At 38.2% G+C, this 13615-nt stretch overlaps 1 protein-coding gene across 2 annotated transcripts in view; it reads right to left on the reverse strand.

Annotated features, from left to right (window-relative positions):
* Positions 1 to 1059: 1059 nt before the first annotated feature.
* Positions 1060 to 13615, reverse strand: part of APOO (apolipoprotein O) — a 33864-nt gene continuing 21308 nt past the window's right edge. For both annotated transcript variants that reach the window (XM_050895562.1, XM_050895554.1), the window contains exons 9-10: positions 4424 to 4519; positions 1060 to 1388 (exon numbers count right to left, since the gene is read on the reverse strand). In XM_050895562.1, coding sequence (XP_050751519.1) covers positions 4451 to 4519 — 69 coding nt within the window. In that variant the 3' untranslated portion in view covers positions 1060 to 1388; positions 4424 to 4450. The remainder of the gene's footprint in view (positions 1389 to 4423; positions 4520 to 13615) is intronic.

Raw genomic sequence — 13615 nt, forward strand, 5'->3', positions numbered from 1 at the left:
TGGTGAATTTAAAGTAAAAAACAAAAATGCACACATACCCCAAACCCCACGCAAGAACTCTGCTCCCTTTGCTAAATCAACATCCATCTTTACCAGCCTAAAACAATCATAAAACCATGCACTGAACATGTTGGGAGATACTGTTTTTCTGCCTGAGGCAACCACATACCTTATGCCTGTATTAAAAAAAGAGTTGGCCGTTTTATAATGCCCACACAGCCTGGTATTTGCATTGCCATGGTCTGTTTGTTTTTCTCTAAAAGTCTGTGGAATACGCTCAGCTGGAATACCTAACCAAGTAATAACAAAGATGATTAAAAGCATTTTGAATCCGATTTACTTTGTATTTTCTTCCCTGTTCTTTTTAGAAAGTTAATGTATTGTACGAGCACACATTTAATTCCATCCTTCCCGCACTCCTCATATTCACCGATTAATTTAGGAACATTTAAGTCTTGCCAGCACAGCTTTAAATGCTCGAAGCTACTTGGATTACAGTAACTTGTGCAGCATCATGCCCAAAAGAGAGACTCATGGAAATGGCAACAAATGATGAAAGGGTTTTATTGTGCAAAGATTTCAAAATGCTGGAAATCCTTTTGTATTTCCCTTCGCTTCACTTTTTCCTCCCCTCCCCTGGCTGGGAATAAGGAAACAGCCAAGTTATTCTATAGCTGGTTCCCACCACCAAAACGTTCTGGTTCCCATTGAGCTGTGCATTCAAGCAAAAACAAGAACAAACATTAACAGCTCCATTCCCATCCATCTACTAGACAGGAACTCGCAGATGCTTCATTATATACCTCCCGCTGGCACTGATGAGGCAGAAGATTTGTATAGAAAGGAGGGGGAGACTCAGACAAAACACAAGAGTCATTGTAATTGTTCTCATTCGTAATTCTATTAGCTAATGTGAGCCAAAACATCATGCTACTTTAAGCTTTTCCTCACTGTTAAAAAATACAGGCATTGTCAACAGCATCTCGAGAACCTTTCACAGATTGTGCAAATGTCACATACATGAGCTCAAAGAAGACAGGAGGAGGGGAAAAAACCAGGACCATTTTGTGTAACTGGAATTTTATTTTATATATAAATAATAACAAGAGACTGAGGAATTTTGAGACTTGCTACTTGCAATGCTGATCCTGCAATGGGACAAGCATGAGCAGACTTGAGTCCCACTGCAGAACTGAGGACAAGGTCTCAAGACTGACCCAAAATACGTAGTGTCCTTTCACAGATTCCACACCAGAAGTACCCAAGCAACACACCGTCAGTCTTTCCTGAGGCAGAAGGCAGATTAGCCACATTCAAAATCAAAATGGATTCAGATGGTTTTCCTCTTTCCTGGGAAATTGTTGCTCATATCTATATTTTTTATTCACCTATAACCAAAGAAAGGGGACAGAGGATAAGGGGGAGACGGAAGGAGGGAGAAAGCAGAATTAAATATCATAGGCTTTTTCTTTCCATTGTCAAAGTGCAATTAAAACCTTTTTCCTTTGATGTTGCAAGTTGATCAAAATCTGTTTGAGGAACAGTCTCAATACCAATTTACTCCTAGTAAAGCTATTTAACTCTTCATATTACTGACATTAGAGCACTAATGATTATGTCTGCTCTAGAGAACTCAATTCCTATAGTTGAACTGTCTGGAAATATAAAAGAGAAAGAACACTTCACAGCAACAAAACACCAACTGCAATCTTGTGTAATAAACCAACTTTCTCAAAAAGAATTCTTTTTAATTCCCATCAAATGCATGTTTTCCTAATCTCACTTGCTCTGGTGTAAAGCTAGGGTAATTTAACTTGAAGAAATGGAATTACATAAATATGGAGCCTGAACAGAGTGAAAATGAGATATGCTGTCTTCATGGAAAAACACAAAGCCATGTCACTTCCATACAACTCTTCAGCACAACAGCTGGATAAAATTAAAGCTTGCTTCTCCCACAACGGGATGTGGTTTGAGCTGTAGTTTGCATATAATTATTGATGACAAACATACTATAATAAAGGAGGTGCAATGCTGCTGGATTTTTGGAATGGAGAAATATGTTACTGTCTCCAACCCAAAGTGATTTTGTCCTTGGCTGACCATTCACAGTTCAGAGATCCATGCTGTGGCAAATCTTCATGAGGAAAGTCAGATTGTATTTATTTTAGTAACCAGACTCAAGTAGAAATATTGCCAACAGTTGAAAATACAGTGAGACTTTCAGGACTGATCTCATTCAGAATAAACAAATATGTCTTCTCAAAGATCACAGCAGTGTTCTCTAACCTTTGGGATCACCCAAATCCAGCAACACATCTGGACTTGGGTATGGAGTTAAATAACTGGATTTTATTTCAAGCAGAAGTAACAAATCGCCACCCCCGCAGAACAGCTGAAAATTGATACTGAATTGAACTTTCACCATCTGGTTGCTCAAGGTCAAAAATCTAGCAGTTTCATTTACGTATCTCCTCCAGAAACAACATGTGGTAAAGCAAGTAGATTTCAAAACCAGCAGCACCCAGGTACTTTAAGCACCTGAGCAATTATCTCTACTCTTTAAAAAGAAAGACAGTAGAACATCTGAGACAGCAGCTGTTAAGTTTTCCTCAAAATTTGCTTACATAGCATGACTATATTTATGATTAAAATCCTGAGGCCAAAGGGTCTGGATAACAACTTTAGTATAGGTCTTCCTGACAGCTTTTGTTCCTTTCCTTCTAGCCCCCTCACCCCCCCAAAAAAAGAAAATGGGCCTTAAGCAAAAAGCACTAGCATTTCAAACAGTGAATAATGACCTACCAGAAATTATATTCACACAGTAAGAAATACTAAAAGAAAATAAAAGCTATTTACAGGTTTCTGTTTGTAATGAACTTTGATATATGTACAGCGTCCCACATACATAAACAAAAGTTCAATTTTCCTGGCTTTTTATCATTTAGTAGCTCTGTCCTAGTTCACAATAAGCACAATATTTCAGTGAATTTTAGAGAAGCTTTTCTTCCTCTTGGTTCTCCTGGGTATCTGTACTCAAAACAAAACTGTTCTTCCTTTTTTTTTTTTTTTAATTTTTTATTTTACATGGCTATTTTATAAAATACTTTGAAAACACATATTCTTAAAGACTTCATATTCGTAAGTCTGAAGGAAAAACTAATGTACTCAGTAAATCAGCCAGTCAACATACCTTTTTGCCCTCGTGAGAATTAGCTATAGCAATTAAATATACATTAAGGGAAACAACATTAGAAACCAGTTTTGCTTTTAAAGCTGACCGTGTAGCAGTGGAACGCTGTTGCTCAGCAGATGTGTGCATTCCATCACATCTGCAAACATTCATGACTGGTGGTGATGCATGGAAGAAAAAAATTGGTGCAGTTTTCTAAATCCAGACTCTGTTTACACAGTTGGCAGTTAGGAAAAAAAAAAAGAATTTTTCTGGTAAACAGAACGCTGCATACAAAAATAATGAGGAGTCCCTGCAATGCTAGGATCACTTTCTGATGAAAAGTAAGTCTTTAACATGTGAAAATGATATAGGGCAAAGACAAGCAACTAGAAAACATGTTCAGAAAAGACATCCTTTATAAACTGGTAACAGAGCAGACATTATCTGATACTTTGTACTAAATGATGCCCAATTACATTATCATTAGTAATAATAAGCCTCAAATACAGAGCAATTTTTGTCCTATGAAATGGAACCATCTTAAAAAAGTCGAGAGGGTGTTTTTGTTTTTCTTTTCTAGAAACTGTAACAACCACAGGACTTGCTTGAGTTTAGAAAGCAGCCCAGTGGCCAAGTCAGGAACAGAACTGGCATCTCAAGTTTCTGGCTCGAACTGGGAAACGCTGCCTCTATTTCCTCCATCATTCGTTCCCAACTGATGAAGCACGTCTCATTAGGGAGGTGCATCAACATGAAAGGTCAGGCACATTGTGGACTGTTACAGGCTGTAAGATAACACTGTACCCTAGCACTGACAAATCTTTAGAGAAAACGTATCAGCAGGGAAGAGGTTTCTTTCCCCTCCTTCATACCTGCACAGGTGTGACAAAGGCGGCAAAGAGGTTTTTGGTATGGGAGGCAGAAATGGGAAGGGAAGAAAGGAAAAAAAAAATCCCACACCCAACCAACGATACATTAACAAGGCCTTGCTAAATTAACTCTGAACCCTTGGAGGAGACATATATTTACTTGCTATGCTCTAAAGATGAAGAATTTAGATCAGTTAACTTAAAGTGTTAAGGAGCATGCATATCCTTGACAAATGTTAAGACAAATAAAATTACCTGTCTTTCCCTCTTTCTTCATCAATGTGAAGAAGATAACTACAAGTCAAACTTGCAAATGTTCAGCTTTTCCAGGTTATTTTGCTGCTGTAGCCACATACTATTATCAGTCTTTATCCTTTACCTGTTTGATGCCAAGTGATCTAGTGTTCTACTTCTGGGCTCGCTCTTCATTTGAAGCAGCATGGATTTCCAGGGGCTTGTCACCATCTGCATCACCCTTGAGGAGGGAAAAATATGCACAAAATTTCAATTGAGGCAATCCATGATTAATGTTTTTGCCAGAACAGAAACCTTCTTCAAAAGCTGAAACAAAAGCGTCTTGCAAAATCAAGTGGTTCATAAGACTAATTCAGTATAATATACTCAAATATGATCTTCTCCGAAACGGTTTCTAGATTTTAGTCTTCCTGTAGTTAGCTGAGCAATTAAAGGATTTGAAAGAACAAGCAGTTCAACAGAAATGCTTTAATTGACTCATTTTGCCTGCACTAATAACAGAGGATGAATTCCCACTGAGTAGTTGCTATTTTGCATTCTCTGAATTCTGTGTGGATTTATACAATAGGTCTCTTTGAGTACATATCCTTTGAGAGAGTGTTTTCACACTTTCCCCAAAATAAATGACAGAAATCAAAGAACAAAGAGGGGCTTGTTAGAGTGTCTGGTCTATCTATTTGCCAAGTATCCTATAACAAATAGGCATTTGATTATCGTTTTAAATAGATATCAATTAAAAAAAAAAACTTAAAGGGCCACACACATGGCTGGGGGGACTGAAGCACATGACATACAAGGACAGGCTGAGACATGTGGGTCTGTTCAGCCTGGAAAGACCAGACAAAGGGAGAACCTAATTGCTATCCACAATTCCATAATGGGCATTTACATATTTGGAAGAGCTAGGCTCTTCTCAGAGGTTCGTTACCAAAAGGACATGGAGCAACGGACATGGAGCATAGCAAATTTCTATTAGATCTAAGGCGGGGCGGGGAATGTATCACACCACTGATCAAGCACTGGAGCAGGTTTTCCAGAGAACTTTTTGAATCTCCATCCTTGGAAATATTCAGCAATTGACTGCACAAAGCCTGAGCCACCAAATTTAACTTCAAAGCTGTCTCTGCTTTGAACAGGGGGTTGGATGAAATGATCAGAGGTCGCATCCAGCCTCAATTATTCTTAAATTGTACACATGAAAATTAAATGGCATTTTCTTTTTATTCTAAAAATATATTTTTACCAATATGACTTAAATGTGATAGAAAAGGTAACAAAAGAAGCCAGAAGAGACTGGAAAATACAAACATTTCACAGGATGGGTCAAATTTATGTCCCAGCACAAATTAAACACTATGAATAAGGCACTGAGTCTATGAGACCCTGCATATGCTGCGCTGGAGATACAGACTCAATACATCAAGATTCAATTATGAAGATAATTCTTAAATTTCTTATTCAAAATACACCTAGCAAGACCTTTAAAAGGTAATTCTTTCTTTCAAAAACCCATTTTGTTTTGATCACTACCCCGGATATTTCATAGTATAGGAAATCACATCCACAAACCACACCTATTTCAAAATAATGATCTACTCTGTGATTTTCCTGTACAGGAACTTGTAAGTTATGACATTTTACTACAATTTATAATGAATAATCTGACTCACGATGCCTCATCTCAGGGATTACTCAATCCCGAACAAATGAACTAAAAATAAGTTGTTCACAGGGAGTTCTATGTTCTTCCACTTGCTTGTTTGAACTTGTAAAAAGCAAATACCATCTAGGTAAGCTTTTTTTTTTGTCCTGAAAGAGGAAAAAAACCAAAGCACCACACACACATACAGGAAAAATAGGGGTCTTGCTCAGTTCCTTTGTTTCTGTGAGCTCAGTAGATCTCATCACAGTGCTTGTCTTCACTAGAACTATTAAGCCTGAGTTATTTAATTCAAGCCAATCCACTGCTAAACTGTCATTCCTCACACAAACTCATTTGCTGAATTAGCAATTAAGAAGTTCTTTTAACTCCATCCACTGTATGTGCCCACTACGTAAACAGTGAGCCTGAGTGAGACTGATCAAGCAGTAATTTGGGTAGCCAGAAAAGGACATCCTTTGAGCTGGCACAGGAAATAAAAACACCTATTTTTACAACAAAGTGTCAAAGTCCTCTAGTCACTCTCAAAACCAGATCAGATGCAAATAATGTGTTTAGATCAATGACCCAGAAGACAGACCTCCTCTGTGCCATGATGCCCTCTCATAATTAGAAGCAGGCACATATTCAAGACAGTCTTTCTACTTTCTGGCTCAACACAACCACCCATAATATATCTGGGTGGCCAGAGGAGTTCACACATCAGAGCTCTATCGCACAGCAGAAGGGGAAATACTTTGCATTCTTAAGTTTCTGACAGTTTCAACAGAAAGGTAACTGATAAGAAATCTCCGTAACACATTCATTAGTAAAGTGTTCAATACATTGGGATTCCATGGGATTAAAAAAAAATTAAAAAAAAATCATTATTTGAAATTGAAAATAATATTGGAACTAAGGGGACCATACACAATGCTTTTTGTAAGGTTTCAGTACATGAGTGATTTAAAAAACCCAACTTAGCTCACAGTATCTAACAGAGATACATTGAGATCTAAATTTTAAACAACTTAAAACACCCACAATGATTTCTCTGAAAATTTTCCTTCCATACAGAGAAAAATGCCCCAAAGCAACCTAGCCTAATGTCAAAAAAAAGCCCCAAATGTGTGGTGACTTTTTTCTCACATTACAGTCTAGCCAGATGCAGAAGTTAGTTTCTGTTGCTACCTCTGAAAAAGTCTTGCAGGTGGCCAGGCCCTTTTACACTGGCACCTAACCTTAGACATTATAACTCCAAAGGTAGGTATACATCTCTCTCACGCAAAACTCTTGAAAGGTAGAGTCTGGCCACCAGAAAAAAAACAGCAGCTGCAAAAGAAAAACAAAGGCTCATCTGGGCTCACAGATTAATAATTTACCTTTTCTTCTGTCCTCTTTTGTTTGCAATGTATTGCTTAGAATAAAGAAAACGTCACTGGTTTACCTTATTCATCCTCCCCCAGTCAATCAATAACTTATTCTCCTTTTATTTTTAGTTGAACTTGAACTTAACTCTCTCAGAAATATGAAGCGTTTTTAAAAATGCTACTCTAAGTTGCCCTTAAAAAGCCCAACGTTTTGCGGAGTAGATTGTGTCTTTCCCACCTCTAACACATTTAAATTCACCACTGCCCATACTAAGGATCAAATCCAAAAGAAGAAATAATTTTTACAAGTTTTACTCTGTTGTTCTTACTACCAAACAATAAAAGGAGAGCATATGACAGGGAACAGTATTTTCTGTCAGAAGCAGGTGTTTATCTTTTAGTTCAGATGACCAAACTTTTGCTTGTCTGTTCAGAAGCTACCAAAGACAAGTCTTAGAAGCATTTGCTGTAGAAAGAAGCTCTCTCAGCTGCTTATGTTGTGTTTTAAAGGATGCTCATAACACAAGTCACTTAACAACTCTCCTCTTAAAACACAATTTAAGGTTTGCTATGGTCACAATCTATGATGCTGACGGTAAAGCTCCCCAGCCAACACACTGACACCACAACTTCCACCAGAGCTTTCAGGTGAGGAAAGTTCAGGTCCGCAATTTCCTTGATGCTTGTTCTGAGCAAGAGCAGGAAACCAGCACTCAAAGCTGAGCAGTCTTTGCACTTGGCAGTGCTCTGTCACCAGCTAGCACTTAATAAAATACCCAGAGATAGCCATATAGATAGATTTTTAATATTTACATATTTTATGTGTGTAATAAATAGATATATATATTTTTTTTAACCTATAGATATTAGTATTGCTAAGTCACAGATGGTGTCTATCAACAGACCAGGCAGGAATGAAAACCAAACAATAAGCCACAAGAGTTTCTCTCAATCTCTGAAGCTGTTTAAACAATCAAATGACAAACAGAAGAAGGGGGGCAGGGGGAGAGGGGAAATCCGTTTTCTGTAAGATCTGATTACTGATTGGACCAGTGGGAAAGAGCACACACATGAAGAAGGGAACAAGACCTGAAATGGATGGTGTTTTTAGAGCTCTAGTGCTGTCTGGTTTTTCACATTTTGGCCACTTCAGTAAAAACAACGGGTGCCAATTCAGCGTCGGTGGAAGAGAGAATCCAGAATAGCTGAAAATACAGCAAAAGTCTTTGAGTGGTATAAAGACAAGACAAAGTGAGAACTAACTGAAGAAAAACAATTTTTCTATGTGTTTCAGTACGTATTAGCTCACTGGCTGGAACAAAACCTGGGTTTAAGTGACTTGGTGCCATAACACATGCCCTTGTCACTTGAAGATGAAGTCATTATAGTATGAGAGCTAACAACCCTACAGCACAATGCAACAGTACAAATTACAGAAGTATCGAAACCAGAGGCAGAATAGGAAGGGCAAAAAGGCTGCATTTCATGAAAATAAACATCAAATGAGCTGACTGACAAACAGGACCCGATTCTTAGAAACTTACAGGTGGTATGTATTGAACTGTGGCTCTGAAATACTGATCTTTAAGCAGTTTCTGCAAATAAGTTATAATCCTTTGTATAGAAAACCACAGTCTTTAAGTTTATGCTGTTGCATAAAATCCTCAAGCTGCTATAGTTCATCCATCCCTCTGACCTAAGGACAGGTATTAAAGCTGATAAACTCAGCCAGTATTAAACAGAGATTGCTGGGGGGGGGGGGGGGGGGGAGAAGAAAAAAAAAAAGCTGCAATTCACTGGCTTAACAGTTCAGCTAGTTCAACACTTCTGTAGGCACTGGAAGGCAAAAAGTGTAGAAGAAAAGAAATGTAGAAAAAGATGATCTTGCATGAACTATGATATTATTGGGCAGAGGGACCAGTTACTCACAAAGACTAGCTGAAGGCAATGCAGGGTATTAGCCTTCATAATTGCAAAAGCCCAGTAATGGAAGTTTGATGCCACCTAAGGCTACTCAAAAGGGTTTCAAACACATAATTCTAAAAAACTGCATAAAGGCATAAGTTGGTATGATTCTCTACAAATTTTGCACGCTAAGTTTAAGATAAACAAGGTTTGAGGGACACATCTTCCATTTCACTATCACTTCCCCTGAAGATTTGCAACCTGATAATATAAATGTTAATACTAATTCCACTGATTTTTGTGGAATTAATTCTTGTGAGTAAAGATCACTCAAGTAAGCAGAAGATTTTCAGAAGATAAAACCCTTAAAATATACCTGGCCTCCCAACAAGATGATTTAGATTTCTTCTACCATCTCCTCTACCTGGAGGAAGAAGTAGAAAAGTTGTCCACTTGATATCGAGATAAAGTATACAGAAGCTGAATAACTACTCCTGCTGTCCCTTATTAGGAAAATGTTTCATCCTTCTGGAAATAAAAAATGGGAACACTGATTTTTACTTATGGTACTTGTATAGTTTTAGCAGAAGGCTTTCATCCTGACATCCTGAAGAGCTGGCTCCTTCAGCAAGCCAGCTTCAGGATACCAGAATGCTATACTGTAAACAGCATATTCAAAACCTTATCAGACAGACTTGCTGTATGGAGGGGCTCCAGCCACCGTGTTTTGAAATGTAGCAGCAGAAGGTCCTGGAATTCATCTTTCTTGGCAGAACTGAGATTTCAGTTGATATGACCTCAATTTGGCACAGGTTTTTGTTTCATAAAACCTTAAGAAAATTAACATACCACATCTATTTTAATGACATATTGCTGCACAAACATGAAGTTATGCACAGCTGTGGTACCTATGACTATCAAACAAATTATGAGCAACAAAACAAATTAACACAAGCCAAGAAGAGCCACCCATGTATTGCTTGACTATTTGCAAGAATCCTTTGTGTAGCAACAGGAAAATGCTAGAGTGAATGTCACAAAAACAAAAAATAACATCTTTTGCTCTGGCATGGTTTCACAAAATGGGTTACATCTGCTGTAAAAACAACTCAAGAATAACATTTATATTTGCCTTCACTAGTTAAGGAATCTAGCTGCCTAGTACGACAATACGAAATAAATATACAAAAACAACCCAATTCTTTTACAGGGCTGTCAAATTAAGACAGAAGTCCCAGAATCTATCCTAGAATGCTTTGCCAATTTTAGTACATGACAGTTAGAAGTATTTATTTTCTTCCATGACACTTCTGTATCAGTAAAAGCTCCAATAAAAATGCAACTTGAACAGAAATTCTTTTGCTGGAAAAGTTGATAATAATTTGGTGGATCTAATAATCTGTATGAACAAAAAGTACTTTTTTGCCCTAGTATAACCACACAGCATTAGAGGCAGACTGAAAAGGTTTTTCTAGGGTAGACTTCACTTCTCACATCTCATGTTAGGGACATACCAGTGCTTATATGTATAAAAAAAGTTAGAGGTTTTCATTTTTAACTGTGACTGACCACATCCTGATAGAACATCACAACACCATCTTAAAAAAAACCCCAAAACAACAAAAAAAAAAAAACCAAACCCACCCCTACCCGCCCAAATTCTCAACTATGTATGTTATACTGCTTCACCAACACAGACCAAAGGAAGATTCAGAGCAGACTTCTTCCATTAGAAATGCCTTTCAGTCCACATTCTAGTGACTTCAAAAGCATGTGACTTTTTACAACCACTGTTCAGCTTCTCTAGACAGCAGGGAGACGATACCATCCCTTTAACAACTTCAGAGGACAAAGAAACAACGAGGCTGCATGCTCCAGTGGTAAGAGATCACTGAACATCTGAAATGCAGGCAATTTCATCAGGTGCGTAGTGCTTCTTCAGTTGAGTCACAGGATTCTTCTGTCTTGCCTAATCCATCAAGTTAAATGGCAACAGTTAACACTAACAATATCTGAACAATTAGATGAACTTTAGCAGGAAACCATTCAATGGCATTTCACTCCTTTGTGCAAAAAACATATTTTGGGAACTAAGGGGTGTGATTTAAAGATTCTGCAAGGAGGAAGAGAAAGAAGTGTGTTTACTTAGTGGTCTCTGCAATTTTGCATGTCGTTTGTTTTTCTGCTGAGGTAGCAAGTGCTTGAATAAGCCTTATAATAAGATGAAAGCTTCAGAAGTTTTTGCCTTCCAATAACAACCACGTGTTTCCTTTTGAAAGCCTGGGACACAATAAAATAAAAAGCTCAGCTAGTTTTTACTGATGCTGTCAGTTTGTCTTTCTGAAATATTTTAATGTTGCCTATTTTTTTGAGATACTTTTTGACAGCCTAGGTTTTAGGAAAGGTACAGTACAATTAACTAACCTTTGTTTATTCAAAAGAGCTATACAAGTGCATTTACTGAAGCGCTTCGGGCCAATACAGGACAAGTATCCACTGATGAAAGCCTGCACTCTCATAGGACTCAGCAACTGCGAGGACACATGAGCATTTCTCCAACCCAGCTTGTTTGGAACTAGTCCCACACCTAGACATACCTAGGGAACTCGATCCCATACCTGCAGTCTATTCAAATGCAATTGCCTCTCCAAAACCTCTCTCTCTCAGTGGCTATCCCCCTTACGTCTTAGGCCTCTGGGTTGAAAATACCATGTTCTGGTCCGATAGGACTTCTGGTTTACAACAACCCAGAAGCTACACATCATTGTCAACCTAGTATGAACTGTTACCAGTTGTGAACTATGGCTCGATCAGGAGGTCCACAGCAGAAGACCAAGACCTTCTGCTGGTTCAAAGTTGTTTTCAAATCACCTGTTAGTTTTGCCAGGCTACATTAAACAACTAAAATAAGAGATGGGAAGCAGTCTGCAGCTAGGGCAGCAGTTTGTATCAACAGAATAAGCATAGTTGCTTAGAAATCAGGAATTAAAGATACAGTGAGTTTAGAACCGAACTTAAAACCACAAAAGCTTTACATTACACACCTGATCTTTTATTTCTTTAAGTAGCAGTTAAAAAAATTCCCTAAAAACCTTACAGGCTCTCCCTGGCACACATTTAATCACCTCGCGCAGTTCTCCGGTCTCTTACACTCTGCTTCACTGAGCCATCTACAAATATTTCTTAGAAGTCAGTTTGCTTATCTGTATCAGAGAGGTACAACTACAAAGACTGCTCCTGTAGGGTAACAGAAATGTCTAATAGATAAAAACCAAAAACATCATTAAGATACTTGACTCCAGAAGCTTCATGCAGGTTCTAAATTATGATCAAGACATTACATAATGTAATGATTCATTAAAACAAGTTCCCATTTCTTCACAAGTCAGTGCTAATCTTCAACTAATATCATTAATCAATCACACTGCACTTATTTTGAAACTTGGTAGCATTTTGTAGAATGCAAAATGCATTTGAAGGAGCAAAATAGAATCTTATTTCTGATTTTTTGGGGGGAGTATTTATGAGTATTTGTTCTAAGATAATGATGCCACTGTGTACTGCTCTATCGGACATTACTATCCAGTCATAACATCTAGCAATTTGTAGAAGCAAACAATTATAGATATACAAAACTAAAATTCTACAATTCACTACAGTTGTGTATTATGTTTGAACAATTCTACAAAGTTTAAGTTCTGTGTCCAGTTCTAGGTTCCCCAGCACAAGAGAGACATGGACATACTGGAGGGAGCCCAATGAAGGGCCACAAAGATGCTGAAGGGACTGGAGCATCTCTCCTATGAGGACAGGCTGAGAGAGCTGGGACTGCTCAGCCTGGAGAAGAGAAGGCTCAGGGGGATCTCATCAGTGCATATAAATACCTGCGGGGAGGGTGCAAAGAGGACGGAGCCAGGGTCTTTTCAGTGGTGCCCAGTGACAGGACCAGAGGCAATGGGCACAAACTGAACACAGGAGGCTCCGTCTGAACATCAGGAACCACTCTTTCACTGTGAGGGTGACTGAGCCCTGGCACAGGTTGCTCAGGGAGGTTGTAGAGTCTCCCTCCTTGGAGATATTCAAAGACATCTGGACATCGTCTTGGGCAACCAGCTCTAGGTGCCCCAGCTTGAGCAGGCAGGCGCTTGTACCAGATGACCTCCAGAAGTCCCTTCCAACCTCAACATTCTGTGGTTTTATATAAAAATATAATATACATTATACATATAAAAAACCTAATATAAATATAAAATCTTAATATACACTGCTTTAACATACACAAACATATTAACAAATAGTTAGATACCAATACAAACGCTAACTCAAAACCCAGGATAAATTAATTCATGTACACTGAATAATATAACTTAAATATAGCGCAACTACTGTGATGACTATAAAT

This window comes from Gymnogyps californianus, chromosome 1 (genome assembly GCF_018139145.2).
Source record: "Gymnogyps californianus isolate 813 chromosome 1, ASM1813914v2, whole genome shotgun sequence".
NCBI lineage: Eukaryota > Metazoa > Chordata > Aves > Accipitriformes > Cathartidae > Gymnogyps > Gymnogyps californianus.